This window comes from Polypterus senegalus, chromosome 6 (assembly GCF_016835505.1).
Source record: "Polypterus senegalus isolate Bchr_013 chromosome 6, ASM1683550v1, whole genome shotgun sequence".
NCBI classification, from domain to species: domain Eukaryota; kingdom Metazoa; phylum Chordata; class Cladistia; order Polypteriformes; family Polypteridae; genus Polypterus; species Polypterus senegalus.
The window spans coordinates 152,413,755-152,436,344 of NC_053159.1; the positions used below are offsets into that span (position 1 = coordinate 152,413,755).

Sequence of the window (22,590 nt, forward strand, 5' to 3'; positions counted from 1 at the left end):
TGTCACATGTTGTTTTTGTATTGTCCACAAAAAAGCAGGATTTCCTGTCATGTACAGACATCAGTGTTCTACCCAAATTTGTATTTTCAGACAGTTTAACTGTAAAAACGGAAAACTACAGTACGTCAGTAATTAATCCTGAGTAACATTTGAATTCTATGCTTTTCCGAACTAAGCAAATCATCACAGAGATTCCTTTAAATTTTGTAAATAATTTCCTAGCTTAGCTACCACATGCAGATGCTTAGGTGTTTTTAATGAAACTTTTACTGTACATTTTGACTTTTACTTTTTACCTTTTGCAAAATTAATTTGGTTTATTCATTCATTGTAAAGGCAATGGTAATTTTAATGTACATTTGTATCAAGGTGTTTGTTTTAATTCATATGACAAATTTTTCATATTGTGTGAATAGCTTGTTGCTTTTTCTTTTTAGTTAATACACACATGAAAAGTAATATCCTGACTCCTTTTCCCATTGCAACACTTTTCCTAGTTACTTTTAGGCATTTAACAATAGATGTCACACGTTTGAAGACATTAAATGAAAACTATTGTACTTGAGCAGTCTGCAAAGGTAGATGCCCTTGTATGTTGGGTTCATGGCAGTTTCCAGTCTTTTTTCCCAGTAGGTAAAAAACTTCCTTTAGGAAGTATAAGAAATAGACCTGGAAGTTTACATCTGTATGTTTTCTTTCTATCTTCCTGTTGCAGCGCTGCAGAGGAACTGCAGATACAATCAAAGAAAGCCCTCAAGAAACAGCAGAAGGAAGCCGAGAAAGCTGCTAAAAAGGCAGACAAGCAAGCAAAGCTGGTTAGTATGTGGGAGCTTCCATGCTCTTAGCAGCTGTTTCGTGATGTTCACACGTAAAGGAAAATAAATATACTTCAAAAGGATGCTTATTGTTTTTCAGTTCCGGAATTGAACTTGTGAAATTTGCAGATACAGGTTGTTGAATACACAGCACTTGTTAAGAGTAATCAATTTTTTATTGTTTAATATGTGCACGTACTTCTGTTATAAGACTGTCCAGCTCATAGCTCTTTGGTTATTAGAGTCCATACATTTTAAAACATTCTTTAACGGACACACAATATTAGTATAGGATCCAAGCACATTCTCTGTACTTTTGATACTTTATAGCAGTATATTTACAATGTATTATGCATTATGAAGTGGGTTTGATAGTCATTTGATATGTCTGTAACATATCTTATATTCAGATTGTAAACCTAATATTGCTTATTGCCTGTTTTAAATAGTACTGTGAGACGCTGTTGTTCATTTAAATTACTGTTGATCCTTTACTCCTGCACCTGTCAACTCTGTGAGCAGTTCTAAAATTTTAAGTGCTAAGAAAATATTTTCAGTAGCATTTTGAAGACTTTTGTGTCTCAGGTTTCGAACAGAATTTCACATTGCAACCATACTTGTCTTTTATTTGAAAATCTAAAAATGTCGCTATGGTTGCAAAAATATGAGTAAAGCAAACTTGAAATATTACATGCTTTTTGATACTGCAGTTGAACTGCAGGCAGCTATTAATTCTGTATTATACTTTTCCTTGAGTGAGTCTAAAAGATTCATACATAATCTGCATAGTGGCGTAATATTAGTGTTGCTGCCTCATAATTCCAGAAATCTCATATTTGTCTCAATATAAGAAGTTTTAAAGGATGGGGGGGTGTTTTAACAATGCATTTGTTTCCCACTTTTCTATTTTAGTAGTACTGTGCTTTTCTATTGCATGTTATTTGTCTCTTTATGACTTCTTTGTCATTATGATAATAATCCTCATCTTGAGACTGATTTTCGAATTCAAAGGGGACCTGCTGCTAGTTGCAAGGCAGTGAGGTGTGTGGTGAATTCAAAGGGAAACCATAGCTTGTAGCAAAGTAGGGTGGTGTGCATTTATGTGGGGCAACATTTGCAACACACGTTTATGTGGTGCTCCAGGTAGGCTAGTGAGGGTGTGACCCAGTTCTAGGGTTGTTTAATGGGGAGTTATCTGTTAATTTGCTTCAGTTCTGTTTTGGTACTGGTACTTACTGTGGCTCTGAAATCAGGAATTGATACCAAACTCACAATTTTAGTACCAATCCAACACTAAGCCAGACGATGAATTTATAACTCTGAATCATGTTGTACTTTAAACGATATTGCTGTTTGTAATAAGTATGGGGTTGTACATTTAGGCAGTGGTAGAAGTGGAACAATATAACCACCTGTACTATTGTGAGGTGTCTTAAATGATTGCTAGGGGGTGTGTGCTGGCCCATTTCAAGCTCAGGTTTTCTCCCCATTAATGTATTGTTGTGATGCCTTTGTTTGTAGAGAAAAGAAAACATGAGAGTCTGAAATGCACATGTAAACTGAGCTGCACTTTTATTTAAAATGATGCAGTCAATTGCTTCTTGTGTTGGATATGGGAAGACTTCTCCTGTCTCCTGTATTTCTCCCTCTTTTCCTGGTAACACAACACGAGCTTTATTGCTAAACATGTATTACTTGAACTTAGTAAACCTTTCTCCTTTCACTTCATAGCTCACGCAACATACTATCCCATCCTGTGGTTGAAGTGACAGAACAGGAGGAACTTTGTTACTGACATATTGTTCCTCCTTGCATTGTGTTATAAATTTTAGTTTATTTTAGCATACGATTTGGAGGAGTGTGGTTGGCTGCAGGTTATTAGTGGGGTGAAGTGTTATCATTAAAAATCAGAGTGTGTTGACGTTGGTATATGACATCAAAGAGCCCCTGCAGCCTTGTTCCCCTCTCTTTTTCTTATGCAGAACACTTTGCCTTCTTCCACTTAATTGCTAGTTCCGCTGTTTGTCAGCCACCTTCATTTGCATACACTGCAAGCCCCATAACTCTGTGCAATCACTTTTCAGCTCTGTATAGAGAAATGTATGCTTTGTGTTAGAATAGCCATCTGACTACAAAATTATTACTGACAAATACAAATATGCATTTTCAATCAAATCTGACATGGCATTTTTGAGATTTTTGCAGTACTTAGTTTTTCTATTATACAGGGTTTTGTTTTTTTTTTAACCTCCTAAATGTATATTGAAATGTCCTCTCTTTAATGGATACCTACTGACCTAGATGTACCATTCTACACAATTTCATCATTTTAACTAAATGTAAAATAGTGTTTTTGTTGATGAGTAAGTAAGCAAATGAGTCAGTCTGGCCACCTTTGAGTTTTCATTACCTGTAAGCCATAATCATAAAAATGAAAAGAAATAAACGCTTGAAATATATCACTCTGTGTATAATAAATCTATATAATATACGAGTTTCACTTTTGAATTGAATTACTGAACTAAATTAACTTTTCAATGATATTCTAGGGCGGCACGGTGGCGCAGTGGGAAGTGCTGCTGCCTTGCAGTTAGGAGACCCAGGTTCACTTCCTGGGTCCTCCCTGCGTGGATGTTGCATGTTCTCCCCTTGTCTGCTCTGGTTTCCCTTCCACAGTCGAAAGACATGCAGATTAGGTGCATTGGCGATCCTAAATTGTCCCTAGGGTGTGCTTGGTGTGTGCATGCGCCCTGCCTGGGGTTTGTTTCCTGCCTTACACCCTGTGTTTGCTGGGATTGGCTCCAGCCGACACCAAATAACCCCCCCACCAACCCCTCTCCCCCCACCGCGTGTCCCTGTAGTTAGGATAAGGCGTGTTGGATAATGGGTGGATGGATGAAATTCTAATTCATTGAGATACACCTGTATATATGTGTGTATATAGCATCTTTCTTTGGAAAATAGAAATAATGGATTTAAATATAACAGAATTTGATGCCATATGCTCTTATAAGTTAACTCTGAAATTTTTTGAATGCATTTCATATCAAAGGAAAAATAAATTAGGTGCTTATCTGTGTACTTTAGGCTTATCAGTTGTGTGGCATAAATGGTAAGGCTCTGTGTTAAAGTGGACTTTGTTTTATTACTTTTCATAGTACTTGAGAGTGAAAGATTTTATTCTGTAAAATCTGGTGTTGAAAGGCAACAACATTGTTGTACTTTTAAAATGCTTCAGGATATTTTATGTGTATACTAATTTTGTAATGTATAACACTGTTTACATAATGTTATTAGGAATTTTGTCTTGTTTACTTGTAACATTATGATAATTTATTTTAACTCATTTTAATGACCTTTTCTCCTCTTTCTTTTCAATTGTACAAAGGCAGCAGAGCAGCAAACCACAAGTGAAGAGGTAAGTGGCTCAGGACAAACTGCTTTGTTTTGGTATGTGAGAGCAAATCATTAGGAAAGTCTTTCATAATTGACCTGTAGTACTAAACTAATTAAACCTCTGCTCACTGAAGATTGACACTAAATCTCCAGTAACGTCTTAAGTAGCATTGCTAGGAACCACTCATCAAGTACAATAAATGTCAAAACCTGGTATATTCTGAATCTGGTTACTTATGTTTTATGTCCTGTCTTTGTGTTTCAATATTTTGTTGTTCAGTTTGTGCTTGTATTTCTTATCAACAAAAAAAAATCTGAAAATAATAGTGTAATAAATGCAATTTTATGCTATTTTCTTTTCTTTTCTTTTTTAAACCATTGTCTTGGATATCAGATGTGTGCCAAAAAGCTAAAAATGGGCTTTCTACATAATCTGGGAGGCACAGTGGAGCAGTGGTAGTGCTGCTGCTTTGCAGTGAGGAGACTGGAGTTATTGTCCCAGGAGTTCTCTGTGTGGAGTTTACATGTTCCTTCTTATTGTTCATGCTTAATATATCAAATTTGTGCTTAATCATCTTTCAACCCTATGACTTTATGATTTGCCATTGGGTCCAAGTTTTGCTACAACAAATATTTTTTTTGAATTGTTGTAATATGTTATAGATACTAACACAGTTTTGTGTCAGTTCAGTGCCATATATTGAAAATAACTTGCCTTAATTTGAGCAATTACATAATTATTTTATTGCTTGGGTAATGTAAAAAGAAAGATGCTCAAAAGTAATGTACTTTATATTATAGTAGATCTAATTCTGTGGAAAAAAGTGTTGCATTATATATGTTTCAAAGACTGTATAATAATGAAATTTCTAAACTTTTCAGTTCCCTTTTTTGCATGAAGGTCACATTTGCATCATGCTTACTTGGACATTCATGTGTCGTCAGTAATATTTTTGAGCTCACTGTGGGGCATTCCCAGGCCATTTGATACTTGCAATTTCTCTGCCATGTTCTAGGTCTGCCTTGGGCCTTCTCCCAGTGGATCTTGCCTTATATGCCTCCTTTAGGTGCCATCAAAAGCAATCCTACCTTCACTCCCTGTTACACCTCAATTTCTTCTCATTCCACAAACACAAGGATTGTAATCCACTTTTCCATCTTCTTGAGCTCCTCACGCTGTCAAGTAGAGTGAGCCCACAACTGGGCCTTGTATGGGAACTTAATTTCAGCCACATGTTCTCACGTGTTCATATGTTCTTGTTCTTTTAATACATAGTCAGAGTTCATGACAGTAGGTGAGGATTGGATGTAGTTGGGAGTATTTGTTAAGTAATTTAAGGCATTATTTAAGAGAAGGTTCACCCTCTTTGACACTTGCCAGGGCTGTCATGATGCCTTAAAAATTACAATGCCTTTTAAATTATAACATCATTTAACATTTTTGTTTAAGCAATGAATTGTTTCATATTTTAAGGTACTACTGTTAGCTTTGCAAGGAAGATATTCTTAAACAAATTCTTACTAATGTGAACTTGTAAAATATACTATGTCTAAATAATTTTGTTAGATTGTATTGTATATGCAAGATAATATATTTTTTATTTTTATAGAAATAAGAATGCATATTGTTTAAAATTGTTCCCTTTTATTATTATTTGATTTTTTTTAATCTACATATTTTATTTGCTTTTTGCTTTTGTTTCGTGGAAAGACTTCATATACCATATTTTCAAAATGATACTAATAATCAGAAAAATCCCTGTTTTGTTTTTTGTCCCTCTGTTCAACATTAGGATTTTGCAAAAGATCGATATGGCCAGCCAGCAATGGTTCAGTCACAGCAAAAACCGGGTCAGTAGTTATCTTTAATTTAGATTATTTTGTTATATTAGTGTTTTTTTGATCAAATGTTCTGTAATATCTGAAATCCTGCAAAGTCAAACTGCTGTTATATCATAATTTTTTTTTAATACATTTATCAATCAAGCCAGAATAGGGAATGTATGGTATTAAGTGTATTATATACACAAGATGCACTGTGATCTCTCTGTTTTTCATTTTGTTGTACTAGTTACCTGCCTTGATTACAATTAGATTTGATCTGGCTTGTCAATGATAGTAGCCTCTAGAAATCCGATAAATTTATTTTAAATTTACTACTAATCTGCACTCGACGCAAACCCAGGCACTAGATCGTCTCAACTGTCCATTGAATGGGCTCCAAATTTGGGAGGAATCACAAAGAGCACCAGGAGGACGCTTTATGTCTGCAGCACCTGGTAATATAAGAGACAATGAGAAAATAAAACCCAGATGTATTAAATACTCCCATTATCAGCTTCGTGCACTGCAATTGCGCAGAACTGAGCAGCTGATTTTCAAGGTTTTGCAAGTGTTCTTTGTCCGAGGACAGGGAGGGTGTCCTGCTGGCACAAAAATAAAAGCTAAGTGAACAGGATTCACAACTAGCCTGCCGTCCATTGTAATGTGAATTGTTTTATCACTCTCAAATAAGGTGGATGAATTTTATGTTGTCCTAGCAGGTCACACTGCATATAGGTGCAGTAGCATTTTGTATTGTACGTATAGCTGGCTTAAACCTGGTATACTTGACACTTTTAAACTGCTAGACGAATTTAATCTTATTCATGTAGAAAGAGAGTGGGTGCAGTGTGGAAAAAAGACATGAGGGGTACTGGTCTTCTTTTTGAATGAGGAATGTTATAAAAGGGAGCGTATTACAGTTAAATCTATAGTTTATAATTCAGACCATGAAATTTGTCCATGGAGATAAGTTGCATGGTCCTTATTAATGGTTATATTACTGTGTCTTCAAATGGAGACTCAACAGCAGAAATGATTCACTCTCTCACCAGCACTTTAATGATGACTAATTCTGATTCTGCAGTTATTTGGAAAGAACAATGACAGACATCCATTAGTTTTTGTTATGTGCCATTTAGAGAAATAACAAGCTGGACCTGCTCTAATCATATATAAGATATACCTTTAAGTGTAAACTTCTGGCACCTTTCTGCAGATCTGACCACAACCTGAATCATCTAATTTCCAGCTATAAGTCTATTATTAGAAAGACAGCCTGTTACCACCAGGATAGTAAAGAAATGGAGTCCTGGTACAGTAGTGGCTCTTAATGTCTACTCCCAAATGACAGAATGGGAAATGATGCGAGTCACATGGGGATGAGTTTGATGGACTCTATCACTGCATTAAATACTATATTACATTTTGTGTCAACACTATAATACTCACAAAGACAGTGTTTTGCTTTCCAAACTGCAAGCCTTAGATTTGTAAGGAGCTAAAAAGTCTCCTGAATGACGAAGAGAGAGCATTCAAATCCAGTGACAAAGAAGCTCTGAATGATGCACAGTGAGTGCAAAGGAAAAAGCTGAGTGAAGGAAAAGAAGCTTACAGAGCTAAAATAAAAAAGAAACACACTTAAAATAACATGATGGATGTCCGGAATGAGCAAAGCATGATTACTGGACTCAAATAATCCAAGGCTTAGGTGCTAGAAGCCAAAACTATGAACCAATTTTTAAATACAGTAAAACCTCAATTACTCCGTCAGGGGTCGGGACCAAGATAGATAACGGAACACAAACTTTAAAAATGATATACAGTAGATTAGTTTAGTGAATAGTCTTTATTTATTTACAAAGCAAAATTATATTAACAAAATCTAGTTTTAACATTATTAATGTATTCTTATAATATTGTAATGACCAGTGTATTAAAAAAAGTCTGTGGTACTGAGGTTTTCTATATTTTACTTGGAGTCTTTATTCCGTAATAAACTGTGCCCTGTCTTATACCCCTTAATATGTGTTATGGAGCACACCTCCAAAACAATAAAAGAAAGCTTTCCCTACCAATCAGTTTATCTCCTTCCATTTACATTCTTTTTTTTTTCCCTATATCGCAAGCACTCCTGCATTTTGACTCCCCACTACTTCTCAGAACTTAGTTATGCCGCACCTTTCTTTTTCTTCTAACTTCTCTTGTCACTCATCTCCTAAGAGGCATGTCCACCATTAAAAAACAGAAGCTCTTCACCTAGTCCCATCACTTATAGCATTCATTCCACCCTTTCTGCTCCCGTGCATTGCATCACAAGGTGCCTGTATGTCAAAATATATTAACAAAACAGAATTTAAAAAGAAAATTACAATACAGAACAGCACTAATACAGAATAACATTACCATCAGTGGTTTCCATTTTCAACACATTTTCAATTTTGCTGGCATCATGCTTTATATTGTTCACTGTTCTTCCTTCTCCATAAATCAAAGCAATACTTTCACCATTTCATAAATGTTTTAATAATTTCACTTTCTATGATAATTCCAACACCACACCCATACATTTATTGGCCATGACAATGTATAGTAGTTTAATTATAACAAAAGAGAAAGTTGCGAGACGCTATTAAAACCAAAGGTACATAACTGACACTGTAGTACTGGGGAAGAACAAACACTATGCACTAACAGAAGGGAAACTTGTTCCAATATTCAAAGCTCACAGTGTACAGTAATAGGTAAACGCTGGTGTATGCAATGGTGTTTTTTTTGCCCCTGATGGTTAATCGAGTGATGGATAATCAAGGTTTCACTGTAGATTTTCACACCCACAGTTACCTTTTTCCAGTGACCAGTCCCCTCATACCATCCTTAATGCATATACAACTGCTACTGCTTCAACTGCATAACTAGTGACAGGTCCACTTCTGATCATCAGTATGAGCTGTCCATAACTGAAGACCAAGTGAAGAGACAACTGAAGATGCTACACACAGGAAAAGACTTAGGACACGCATGGAGCTAGTCCTCAGATTCTTAAGAACTGTGCTGACCTACTTTGTGGTATCGTCTGTCACCTATTCTATTCACCTATGTCCCTAAGGATAGACAAAGTCCTGCTGCTGTGGAAAACATCCTACATTGTTCCTGTTCTAAAGAGGCAGGCACCTCTTCACTTGATGACTAAAGACAAATAATGCTCACATCTCACATCATGAAGACCTTTGAAAGGCTGGTCCTGAACTATATGAGTCTTCTTGTGGTAGATGACATGGACCCTACAGTTTGCTTTTCGGACAAAGATTGGAGTAGAGGATGCAATTATCTGCTCCACAAGGCTTATTCTCACCTGGACAAAGCCAGCAGCACTGTGAGGATTGTGTATTTTTTATTTGAATGAAGGCACTGCAAAGTCATCCCTGTTAAGGGATACGCTCAGATATATGCAAGGATGAACCTACGGTGTCCTGGATAGTGGATTGTGTTTGGCAGACTGTAACTTATAAGGCTCAAAGACTCCTTCTCTGATATGGATGTGAGCAACTCTGGAGCACCACAGGGAACTGTCCTGTCACCCTTTCTCTTTACTCTGTACACTTCCGACTATAACATTTCATCAGGTCATGACATTTTCAGAAATTCTCAGGTGATTCTGCACTTCTGGGGTGTATTGGTAAGTGGGATGAGACAGAATACAATGTTAGAAGGTGAACTTTTTTCCTTGTTGTAGGAAGAATTGTCTGCAGCATATAATCGATAAAACTAAGGAAATGGTTATTGACTTTTACTGCAGGAGAGAGTATCTTTGTCCGGTCACTATTCAAGGAGTAGATGTAGAGGTGGTCCACACCTATAAGTACTTGAGTGTCCACATCAGTGACAGGGTGGACTGGTCTCATAACACAGAGGAACTATATAAGAAAGTGCAGAGCGGGCCCTTTTTTTTAGGAGACTTTGCTCCTTTAATGTGAGTAATGACATCTTTTACATATTCTACAAACCCGTTCTGGCTAGTGCAGTTTTCTACACTGTGGTGCGCTGGGCCATTAACATCACTTCAGGACAGACCCACCAAATCAACAAACTAATTAAAAGGTCAAGCTCAGTTATGGGATGCACTTTGAATCCCCTGGAGGTAGTAGCAAAGCATTAAACAAATTATCATAGAACAAAACTGATAGCCATTATAAACAGTTATTGGACATACTCTTTCTGACCAAATAACACTGATGACATTCGGCAAACAAATTATTCAGCACAAGTGTGTGTGGAAACACTGCTGGGGCTCATTTATACGGAAATTCCCCAGAAATTATACCTGTATAATTTTTCACTGTGACTGTAACTGCCAAGTTAGGCATTTTTCATTTTATCATATTTACTGTACATTTGTTCCCTACAGATGTGCTAAATTCAAAAAAACACATAATTTGAACTGAGATGCCAAAACTTTTTTACATGAAAATGTACTTGGAGAAGATATCTTGTGGTTGATCTTAAGATATAAGGAGAAATATTAAACTTTGTGAAAAATAAACTGATGAATGCAGTGGTTTCATCTTGTAAATTTTCACACATTTGTACAAACTAAATATTTTTGCATGTAGAATACAATGAAGAGATTTTTCTTTTGTATACCACATAAATCAGGTTTCCAAGAAACAGTCCTTGGCCATCTCCAAGGTTGGTTATTATTTCTAGGACAGGAGTAACAGTGAGTTGGATGAGTGGATATGAAAATAAATGGAAGAACACAAATCAGTTAAATGTTCAAACCTTTATTTCGAAAGTCTTGCTTCCTACAGTAGATGCAAAAATGTATTTAGTTATTTTGTCAGCTTTATAATGTGACTGAAACATTGAATTTTGTGTGTTCTTTTAAAATTTTAGTACATTGTAACCTATCCATATGAATGTTGTATTATGCTAATTTTTTCAGTTTTATTCCTTTATTTATATGGAAGCATATTAATTTGCTGCCTCTTGAGACTCAGGAGTGTTGCACAGTGTACACTAAATAGCAGAGATTCTAAAGTTGGTGAATTCCAGCTTTATAGTTTTACATTTGGTCTTGCAAACGGTGCACTGTCCATGATGAGTTTCTACAGTACCTTGTACTCAGTACAACAACTACATTAAAAAATAAGTTGATATGTGGCTTTAAAGGAAAACAACCATTTTTGTTCTATGAGTAAACCTTAAATTACTAAATTAGTTTATTAGAGGTCCATTTGCTCATTTCAGAGGCACCTGAAGTCTAACAATAATGTCAATTTACTGGTGCTCATTTAAAGCTAACTATGAAAATGATGAACAAAACAAAATTTTTGAGAAGTATTATTCATGAATGAAATTATTGTTTTGCTACTTTGTATTGTATGTTTATGTAATATGATTATTAATACTTCTTTTTTTAATACAGACAGGGTTTTAGTACGTATTCAGGATCTGACTCCCGAAAAAGCTGACCAACTTGTGTGGGTGCGTGCGAGAATTCACACCAGCAGAGCTAAAGGTAAAAAAAAAAAAACCACACGCCGGGTGCTATTTTTGACATACTAGTTGTTACCACATCAGTGTGAGTAAGCTGTGTGCTTTTCAGAATGTGTATATTTTTCTCAAATGTGATTCATTATTACCTTTATTCTAGTATACAATTGTGCTTGAAAGTTTGTGACCCCTTTAGAATTTTCTATATTTCTGCATAAATATGACCTAAAACATCATCAGATTTTTATTCAAGTCCTAAAAGTAGATAAAGAGAAACCAGTTAAATAAATGACACAAAAATATTATACTTGATCATTTATTTATTAAGGAAAATTATCAAATATTACATATTTGTGAGTGGCAAAAGTATGTGAACCTTTGCTTTCAGTATCTGGTGTACCAATAAATGACCAAGTATAATATTTTTGTCTCATTTGTTTGACTGGTTTCTCCTTATCTACTTTTAGGATTTGAGTGAAAATCTGATGATGTTTTAGGTCATATTTATGCAGAAATATAGAAAATTCTAAAGGGTTCACAAACTTTTAAGCACAACTGTACTTCTGCAAGGCATGCATATCCTGCTTCATACAATTATACAGATAAAGGTAGATTATAAGTGTAAGTGCAAACAAGTATACTTCAGCTTCTTTAACCTTTTGTTTTGAAAAGCAGTGTATCTCCTTTTCTAGTTTAAGTAAGATACCCAGCCAAATGCAGTTATTTCCTTTTTTGAAAGACCACGAGACATACTGTATTTGGTAATTTGTCCATTTCCATTATGCAAAATAATGTATTTACTTAATGAAAAACTAATGTGAATTGGTAAATCAGAAGAACTGTACCGCAAATGCATTTATAACACCTTGGAAAAGCGTAGTGTAATGAGACCAATTTTTATTCTAGAGACATTACATTGACACTGCAATCCTTAATGTAAGTGTGCAATTGCTTGCTTGGCAAGTCTTTTGTTGTTGTCAAGTTGTGTTAGCCTTAAATGTAGAATATGTTAGTCTAAGATTTGTAGTTTTATTTTCATACTGAACTAACTTGATTAATACACATTTTATTTTTAACAATAGAAGCTAGGCTTCAGTAGTATTTTAGAGTATTTAAGCAGCTGTTGCTTCTTTTTTATTTATATTTTGCTCAGGAGCAAAAGCATGTAAAAAGATTTCATCATAAACCCTTATCACACACACAGGAATCTCAAAAATTCATTAGTAAACCGTAAAGCCAAGGGCATTTGTGAACCCAGCTATTTCCTCACATCAATATAGTATAATTCCTGAGAATTATATGTATAAAGGCTTTCTGGTTTCATTTTAGTTCTACTAATTTTCATATTTTGTATAGCATTGTTAATGTTAATGCACCTCTGTCACTTGTATATATTATACAAAACATACATTACTGTGAAAACGTATTTGACCGCTTTCTGATGTCAGTCCTTTATTTTTGTATATTTGTCACAGTGAATGGCTTTAGATCATTATGCAAAACTTAATATTTGATAATGTGGCAACCAAATTAAACATGCAACACCATTTTCAAATTGATACTTAATGTATTTAAGTAATAAAATTGTCCAACACCTATATTGCCCATGTGAAGAAGCTATTGTCCCTTGGTTATTTACTCAAATAGCTGACTAAAGTTAATTGATGAGTAAATTCAGTTGACTGAACTGCTGCCAGCTTTGTAGAATCTAAACCTAACCACATATTCCCTTGCCATGAAATAAGTGGTCATCACCGCAAGGTTTGTAGAAGAGCACTATGCCTCAATAAAAGAAAATTCCAGAAGCAAAATTGGGCTATGCAGCAGTACAGTGATCTAAAACACAAAGCAACTGTACAAATGAATGGCTCAGAAGAAACAAATTTAAAGTTTTGATATGGCCTAATCAAAATCTTAACTCTAATAGAGTTTATATGGCAGGACCTAAAATGAACAGTTCATGCTGGAAGACCTATCAATATATTTGAATTAAAGCAGTTCTGCAAATGTTGAAATTCTACAACAACAATGTGAAACCTCAAATAAAAAGCATTTACTAAAATGATTGCTGGTGAAGGTGCTGCAACAAGTTGTTAAACTATGGGGACAGTTACTTTTTCATATGAATGATAGAGTGTTGGATAACTTAAATAAAATGTAATGATTTAAAAATAGAAATGTGTGTGCGATCAGTTTTCCTTTCTCTAAAACTGTATTTTTATCTAAATTTCTTAAGACCATTTTATTGTGTAAAATATATAAAAAGTGAGGGGAGTATTGGGAAGAGGGCCAATACTTTTTCACAGCACCTTGTAATTCTGGAAGATAAAAATACTTTAATTTTCTTGAGTGGAAAAACTATAGTTGTAACTTTTGTAAAGCTGTAATTTGTTTTAGACCTTTTGACTACCAACAAGCTTGTACATTCAGACATTGCAACTTGCCAAGCACATTAATGTTCATTAGGTGCATTATTTTACACAGCAGAATCCAAGTGAAACAAAGCTGTATCAGGTCACCTGTAGAAAGGCCTATTTCTAAATGCAGGTCACAACAAGACAACGGCCACATTGAAACAGTTTTCAGTGCTTTAGTAATAAAGTATGTAAGAGGGCCATTGTCATGTTGCATGCAAGCTTGTCATGTGCCAGCATTGCTAGATGCTGTAGATTAAGTCATTCCATTGTGTCCTGACGGCAGGCATCATTTTGGTAGACAGACAGAAAGGATAATCAACTCAAGATTTGGTAAGTCTGGATTGACCGTACCAGAGTAGCATTGATGCATCAGTCTGGTGTGTTTGAGAGGTCATCTCAAGCATCTTTGCTGCTACTAAAACTATAGGCAGATAGAATTTCTGTATCAGTGACAAAGCAAAGCAATCTAGTAGAGGCCATCTATACAATCTCCAAGACATCACACTCTACAGCAGCACAATGCTGGCCCATTCACATGGCTACTGTGGTCACAACCATCCAGATGAATTCTGTTTGCAGTTGCTGCCTTTGTCTGTCTTCCTTGTTGACCCTTAGCCCTATAGAGCAGTTTTAGAATACCCTGAGCCTCCCACTAGCCAATGTTCAGCAACTTCACCAGGGCCTTCTGCATAAATCGGTTAACATTACATATCTGTAGATTCAAAGATTCATTGTTTTTTTGTGCCAGAGTGTCGAACAGTGGTTGCAAGAGGTATTTGCACAAGTTACAGAAGTAACTTTAGTTGTTGTGCAGTTTTATTTTCCTGTTTATATCAGTTATTATTGTTTCAGTCATGAAGGTTGAAATTTCAGTCCAACAAAGAGTTTTTGTATTTCTTTTTTCCTTCATTATATATTTGTCTAGAAAACGGCTAACTATTGATGCAACCAGACTAGTATTCTTTAAACAAACGCAACATGATGGGTGACTATTGCAGGGCATTCTTAGACTCTATACTCAGAATGACAAGCAGACTCCACACTCAGAATGACCAGCAGACACACCAAAATTCCAGTAACAATGGATTTAATACAGTAAAAAAAAAGGTCTCTTAGGGGTGCAGGGCACAGGTTTACATAAACAAATACAATAAATTCTAAGCCACTTCACAGCCTGACTCCACAATAAACAACAGTTCATCCCCAGCCTACATTTCTCCTTTTTCTTTTCACACTAATAGTACTACCATTTCTTTCTCTTCTTCCTCCGCCTCTTTGCTGAAGGTAGGGTTTCTTTTAAAGGGCAACACAAGACCACTACCGGGTTCATGACTGATTTGCCGGCCGGTTCTTTCAGGTCATCAAAGGCCCCTTGTGAGGCATGCATTCATCTTCTCAAAGGGCCAGGTGCACTTATATTTGGCTGGAACATAGCCATGGTGTCCTGGTAATACTCGGGTGATCTGGAGGACTAATTGGTGGTTGCATAACATATTCTGGCCACCCTTAGTACATTATCTGAGATGGTATTGCCAACTCCCAGATGTCTCCGTGACACTCGGTTCAGGAAGTGCTCCAACCCAGCTCCCAGATGGTACAATAAAAGTGCAGTGTACCTCTGTCCTTCACATTGGTCATAGACATTTTGCTCGCCTTTTAGGATCTCTGCCTATGTACTTGGGAATTTCATATGACACATGACAATCTGGAAAATTACTTGATCACCCTGATGTGTAAACAATCCAGTCCAAGTACATTCCTTAGATATTTAAACAAGGAAATTCCTGGATTACTGTATACGTTTGAATCAATCTGTTAACTGTAAATGGCTTATAAAGCTATAATTTGTTGTTTTTCATTATTTGAAAGCTGAAGTGAATTGTTGGTGCAGTTTGACAAATAGTTTACTAGAGCAGATTCTTTGTGTTGAGGTGTTATATTGCTTAATTTGTTTTCATTTGATTTAGATTGAAGTTAAAAAATAGCGGGAGCTTAACAGCTGCAGTTTATCTTATTTTCCAGGAAAGCAGTGTTTCTTAGTTCTGCGTCACCAGCAGTTCAATGTGCAAGCCCTGGTAGCTGTGGGAGATCGTGCAAGTAAACAGATGGTGAAATTCGCTGCCAAGTGAGTAAGGAATAAAACATTGTATCCTGTTGTCTAAATGAACAATTGTGGGAATACCTGAAATTTGGTGGTTGTGTCCATTTTTACACATTCAATAAGGCCTGTGAAGTTTACAGAGAAAATCTGGAACAAAATGCTAGCTTTACCCCCAGCAAGGATTGTCTTTCAAAATGTTATTTTTCGATTAGAAAAACAATAGCATTAAAGGCTTTTAAAAATCTCAGTAAAAAATATTCCTACAATTTCTAGTTTGCATTATTGAAAGTTTTAGAAACATTGTATTTAACCGGTAATTAATTTAGCTTTAAAGCATGTGTTTAAATGTAAAAAGTAAAACTTTTTTTTTGTTTGGTGGATGGTGTTGTTTATGTAAGATGAAAATGCAGCTAACTTTTTGCTTCTGGCAATGTCTATGTCATAGGTGCATACCATTACCACCATATTTAAAAATTATTGTCAAAATAAAATGAAGTGTTCTTTGCTGTGTTTTGTTGTAGTCAAGTGATTAACTTAATCTGATGTGATTTGACTCTAGTATTTTTAAGGAAGATGTAAGAAATGAAGTACAGCAAAATATAACTAATAATTAATCTTCATCTTCCTTTTCTTCTTTCCCACCTCTGTGTGGGGTCAAAGTGCTTCATCAGCCGCCTTCATACAGCTCAGCCCTGCACCTCCTCCTCATTCAGACCCTTTTCCTTCATATCTTCTTTTACTTTATCCATCAACCTCAGCTTTGGTCTCCCTTGCTTTCTTTCTCTTCCCCTTCCATTTCCATCACTGTTTTGCCCATGCATTCATTGTATCTCCTCATTACTTTAATCTACTTTCCTACACTTTCTTATATGTCTCTCACACTTTTGTTGTAACTCTGTCTCATTTCTCATTATGTCCTTTTTTGTAACTCCACACATCCATATCAGCATTCTTATTTCTGCCACATGTAACAACTTCTCCTGTGCTCCTTTCCATGTCTCAGCGCTGGTCATCACTGGTCTTTTAGCTGTCTTAAAAACCTTACCTTTAACATTTGCCTTAATTTTTCTCTCATACAATACCTCTGATATCTTCTTCCAAATTATCCATCCACATTGCACTCTATAGGTTATTTTTGATTCTTATTAACCATCGTGGGCTGATCTTAGATATTTAAATGTGTCCATTAGCCCTGCCTGCAGGCTAACTTCAGAATCCTGATCATCATTGAATCTTGTATATTCTGTCTTCTTCCTATTTATTTTCAATTCTTTATCTTACAAAGCCCTTGTACATTCTTCTAACTTCATCTCCACTTCCTCTTTTATGGTGCTATACAAAACAATGTCATCATCAAAAAGCATACACCAGTGAGGATTGTGTTTTTTTTTTAATTATATCATCCCATGACAATACATCCCTAACCAGATCAAAGAGGTAGAGACTTAATGAAGATCCCTGGTACACACATACTTTAATCTTGTCTGTTACCCTAACACTACCTTTAAACCCGTCTCTTCACTCCCTTATACATATCCTGGACAATCCTCACATACGTCTGTGTAGGCCTGGGTAAAAATATTGATTTTCTGATACTTTATTTTTCTTTTAACAATTCGGTTTTAAAGTCTCAAGATCGATCTAGTGGATTTCCATCCTGCTCTATTACTACATGTAGATTTTTTTGCTCATTTTCATTTTTATTGTCTGATCCAGTAGATGTCGCTAATGTGCCTGTTAAGGCTTTCTGCAAAAAAAGAGCTGTTCTACTTGTGCTTTGCAGAGTGGCATGTACCCCTTACCTGAAGTCAGCATCTTCAACACTGAACGAAGATAAGCAAAAATCTACATATAGTACTTTGCTCAAACTGGCATGTCCTACTTTACTAAAATCAGTCAGTGCCTTCAACATATAAATTAGATGTGTGGACTTACTATGAATTCAAACAATGCGCTGGTAAGGCACAGATGGATAAAAGCAAAGCCATATATAAGCTGTGCAATTCAGAATTTACATATTGTGGTAACACAACAAATTTCAGAAATCACTTATGCCAGCGTCACCCAGAAACGTTCGGTTAGTCGACATCCAAACTAGTAGAGACTAAGCAATCTACACTGTAGACAACTTAACTCTAAGCTCAATTTGTCTCATTCACAAAATATAACAATCTGTAGCAGTCACATGTCATTACATAAACATGACTGGGCGCCTGTGGTGGATATGTTGCAGAGAAGCAAGCTGCCTGCCAGTCACACTGGGAGCAACCTTGCTACCAATACTAGTATGCAGAGCTGCTGAGATACTGGCAGTTGTTCCAAAAACCTGTCTAACATCTCAAATGCGCTGTTTCTTTGTGTAACCACAACAGTCTAAAGTTTGTGCGTTATCATGTGTGATAAACATTTCTTCTCTTTTAGTACGTGGCTACGGTAGCTTTACTGCTATGGTGTAAAATGTTTGCAATGCACCTCACCCGGCTGAGCAAGTGGGCAATTGTTGGAAATTTCAGAGCAACATGTGATACCGAAGTGAGCATGTGCACAATGCAGTTTGTTTAAAGTAGGTGCAAAAGCTGTACGGCCTAGATCATGTTAGCAGAGTTGTCATTCATGGTGGCTGTTTCTTTTATGTTCCATTTATCTAGTACCGCTGTCAAAAAACCTCAGCACTAGATCCTCATTTTTAAATACTCCCCTTTTTGTCTGAGGAGGAAGTGAGGAAACATTTTCAAGACTGATTAATTCAACAGTTACATGGCAGCAACTGTATGTGGAATTTGTAGAATTACAAATCTTCCCACTGTATGTTTTAATTTCGACTAATTCAAGATTTGTTTAAAATGTCGTCCAATAGGGGAATAAATTTGGCTAATAGGTTACTGAATAACAAGTTATTTCAGAAGCAATATTTATTTATTTTTTACTAATATTATTTGCTAGATGATATAGGTATTTTATCAAGTAGATGCCACTACTTTTAGTAAAACAAGGAGTCTCATAATATGTGTGGACTTGGATGTGGCAATAGACATGTTTGCTAAATTATGGTGAATTTTAAATGAGTGCAGTGCTGTGAAAAAGTTCTTTATTTTAAAAGAGCAATGATATTTGCACATCTTGCAGATACTGATGTTAACTGTTCATTACTAATCAAGTATTGTTACTTAAATGTCATTCCATGCTTATGCATAGGTTATGAAGCTACTGTGTAGACACCTTTCAAATAAAGTGTTATTTCAATTTGTCACATTATATTACTGTTCTCAATGCATGCTTAAGTGATCTCTAAAAAAAAGCCAGCACTTCAAATATGTCAGTCAGTGCACGTTAATTTAGTTAAGATAAAATCAAATCGAATTGGGGCATTTTGAGTCAAAATCAAATCAACATCAGTACCAGTACCCAGCCCTGCATCTCTGGTACCACTTTCTCTTTCATGCACCTCCAGACCTCTTGAACCGGCGCTCTATTATAAACCTTCTCAAAATCAATAAACACCATATGTAATCTTTTCTGTTTTTCTTGATGCTTTTAACCATGTTTCTTTGTTTCTATCAGTGGTTCCTCTCCCTGATATAAAACCAGATTGTTCCTCCACGATGGTGGTCTCTTCCTTAAGCCTTCTCTTCTATAACCCTTTCCCAAATGTTCATTGTTTCTCACATCAGCTTTTACCCTTTATAGTATCCACCATCCTGAATATTGCCCTTCTCTTTATAAATAAATACAATCACACTGTTCCTCCACTACTCTTGTATTCTCTCTTGTCCATAGATTTTCTGCATTAGATCCCACAATACACACTTTTACACACCCTGCAGGTATTTCATTCAGTCCTGTTGCCTTTCCATTGTTCATTCTTTTCAGTACCTCCTTTATTTCCTCCTTCCTTATTCTTGGTACTAGCCCTTCATTTGGGACTCCATCCACAAATACTACCCTTTGATTTTCTTCATTCAACAGCTTTTCAAAGTACCTCTTCCATCTATTCTTGATCCTATCATGCTCACCCAAAATCACATTCTGTTCATCTTTCATGTGCTTTATCTGTCTTGTTTCCCGTCTTGTTCCTAGCCTTCTCTGTTCTAAAAATCATTCTCTCTCCCTCTTTTGTCTCCAGTTATTTATGCTTTTCTTCCAAAGCTTTTGCCTTGGCTCTTGCTGCTGCCCTATTTGCCTCCTTGTTCGTTTGCCTATACATTTCTTTGTCTCCTTCTTAGCCTTTATCACATCCTCACTCTTGCCACCAGAGGGACATATAAACCCAACTTGATGCCAGTCGCAATCCCAGATAAATAGAAAGGGTTAGTGTCAAGAAGAGCATCCAGCTGTAAAACTTAGTCAAAACATGAATGATGAAATCAGTTTCAGTCAGTTTTAGGAAAAAAACAATTTATGAATGGGTTTATTTGTTGTGTTTTGTATTAAGTGTATACTGTACTTTTGACGTATCTGATCAGATTAATTTCTAATAAGTAGATTTTAAAAGCTAACTGTTTGTATAGTACATACTACACACACAATTTTTCACAAATGAAGATACAAAAATTAAGGATTTTTTTTTTTAAATATATCTATTAGTACAAAAACAAGTTCCACATTTTCTGACAAGTGGGAGGCATTTTCATTGTAGGAATGAGGTTGGCTTCTGGAATACTTCTTGATTCCCAGCTTTGTTACTCTAGGTGTGTTGAGACTTCACATTTATCCAAAATCTGCTTAATTTTTCTTTTGGTTTTCTGCCCACATTTCATAGATGTGCATTTTGGGTTGATTTGCAGAGGTCAGTTGGAGTTAGATGTAGCCATATCTTCTGAGAGAAACATGGGCATATTTTCAAATTCCATTTCAATTGCTTGCCCTGTTGAGTAAACCATTTCAGATAATGGTAGTTGGATGGACAGGTTATGTATTAATACAGTACAGTACTTTATGAATTATGATTGTCCGTTTGAAAATTTTTTTTAAATTTATCATTTATAGCTGTGACAGCAGATGGCAGTGTTTCCCAAAGCAAACTGGATTTAAAGCAGATAGCCAAAGGTGCCCTAATATAATCTTTTATCCCTACAAAAAAAAAGACAGCATTGATTTGTATAGCATATTTTAAAACAAGAAGTGAATCTCAAAATGCTTTACCAAAAGTAACTGGAACAAGTTACAATTGCAAACACGTTTTTGTTAAATAGCTATGATTAATGTCAGCGTCTAGGAAGGCTACAGCTGCTATTTTGCTCCACTGTTTTGTTAAATTGTATTCATGTTGCCAAAACTTCCTTTTTCAAATATATTTTCACTATTTTAACTAAAATCTTAAATTTAGTTACTGTGTAGTTTTAAGCTGTCTTTTTCCTTGTGCAGACTCCTATGTATTTAGTCCCAGAATGTAGACGTGACTTTGTTGAGTTTTATTTGTTAAAGATGAAGTGTCTACAGAAACACCATGAGAAAACCTACTGACATGCAACTTCAAGTCCTTTTGGTCATACAATTCATAAAAAATTCAATTCTGTTTTGCTTTCTTATCATTTGTTTTACTTATTTAAGATTTAACTATTCATTATCTGAACATTTTTATTCTGGCCATTGTGTCTTTCAGCAAATATCTATTTAAGTTATAGATTGATATTAATATAGAAATTCTGTAATAAGTCTTCTTTAGATCTATCCTGATTACAGTCCCCAAATTCCACAGAAACTTTAGTTCTACTTGGTAATTTGAAGTTAGTTTATAAGTTGCATTAAGTTCACTACCTGAAAAAATATCGGTGATGTTAAGTGAATTATTCTTGTAATTTAGTTTTAAAAAAAATCACTGTCAGAGCTGAAATATAGAATTTAATTAAAAAATAGTTCCATTTAGTTTCCATTAAAAGTGGCATATATTCAAAATCAGACAAACTGCATTTTTCAGTTGCTAAAATTATATTAAAAGTATATTCTATTTATATATTTGAAAGTAAAAATGAATTTACTTGATGTTTTAAATAACATTTTAAATGAATATTTAATCAAATATATAAATAATGTGGTGCTAAAGCTTAATGTACAGTATCTTACAGATAAACAAACAAGTTCCTTATTTTATGCTGTTGCAAAACTTTGTGGTCATACTGGCAGTTGGATTGTTCATACACAAAAATATAATGTAAAGTATTTATAACACATCTGTCTTTCAAAACAGAATTCTATGTAGTGTTTCTAAATTTGTGAAAAATAGTTTTCAGCGTGTTTATTTCTGCCAGTTATAACAAAGATTTTCCTTCCTGAACACTTCTGGATATATTGTATGGATTTTCACCTGATAACAAAAATCACCTTTAAATTTTCCTTTCGTGTACTGTTTTATTATAATTGCCTTTTTTGTGATTTCCTCTCATATTATAAGTATACATATACAGCAACTACAACTGGAACATCTGAAGGTAGTGGCACTGCTACTTAGGAAGGCAGCTCAGATATACCTAGTACTGTTGTTTTATTTGTGAATGGGACAGCCATGCTAAAGAGTCTCATGTCATTAAAAAGAATTGACCGCTTT

The 22,590-nt window shown here is 35.3% G+C and overlaps 1 protein-coding gene across 1 annotated transcript in view; it reads left to right on the plus strand.

Moving 5' to 3' along the window:
- dars1 (aspartyl-tRNA synthetase 1) overlaps positions 1 to 22,590 on the plus strand; it is a 62,553-nt gene that overhangs the window by 15,116 nt on the left and 24,847 nt on the right. Inside the window, exons 2-6 of the mRNA XM_039757383.1 lie at positions 716 to 815; positions 4,204 to 4,233; positions 6,005 to 6,062; positions 11,461 to 11,553; positions 15,968 to 16,070. Of these exons, the coding sequence (XP_039613317.1) occupies positions 716 to 815; positions 4,204 to 4,233; positions 6,005 to 6,062; positions 11,461 to 11,553; positions 15,968 to 16,070 (384 nt within the window). The remainder of the gene's footprint in view (positions 1 to 715; positions 816 to 4,203; positions 4,234 to 6,004; positions 6,063 to 11,460; positions 11,554 to 15,967; positions 16,071 to 22,590) is intronic.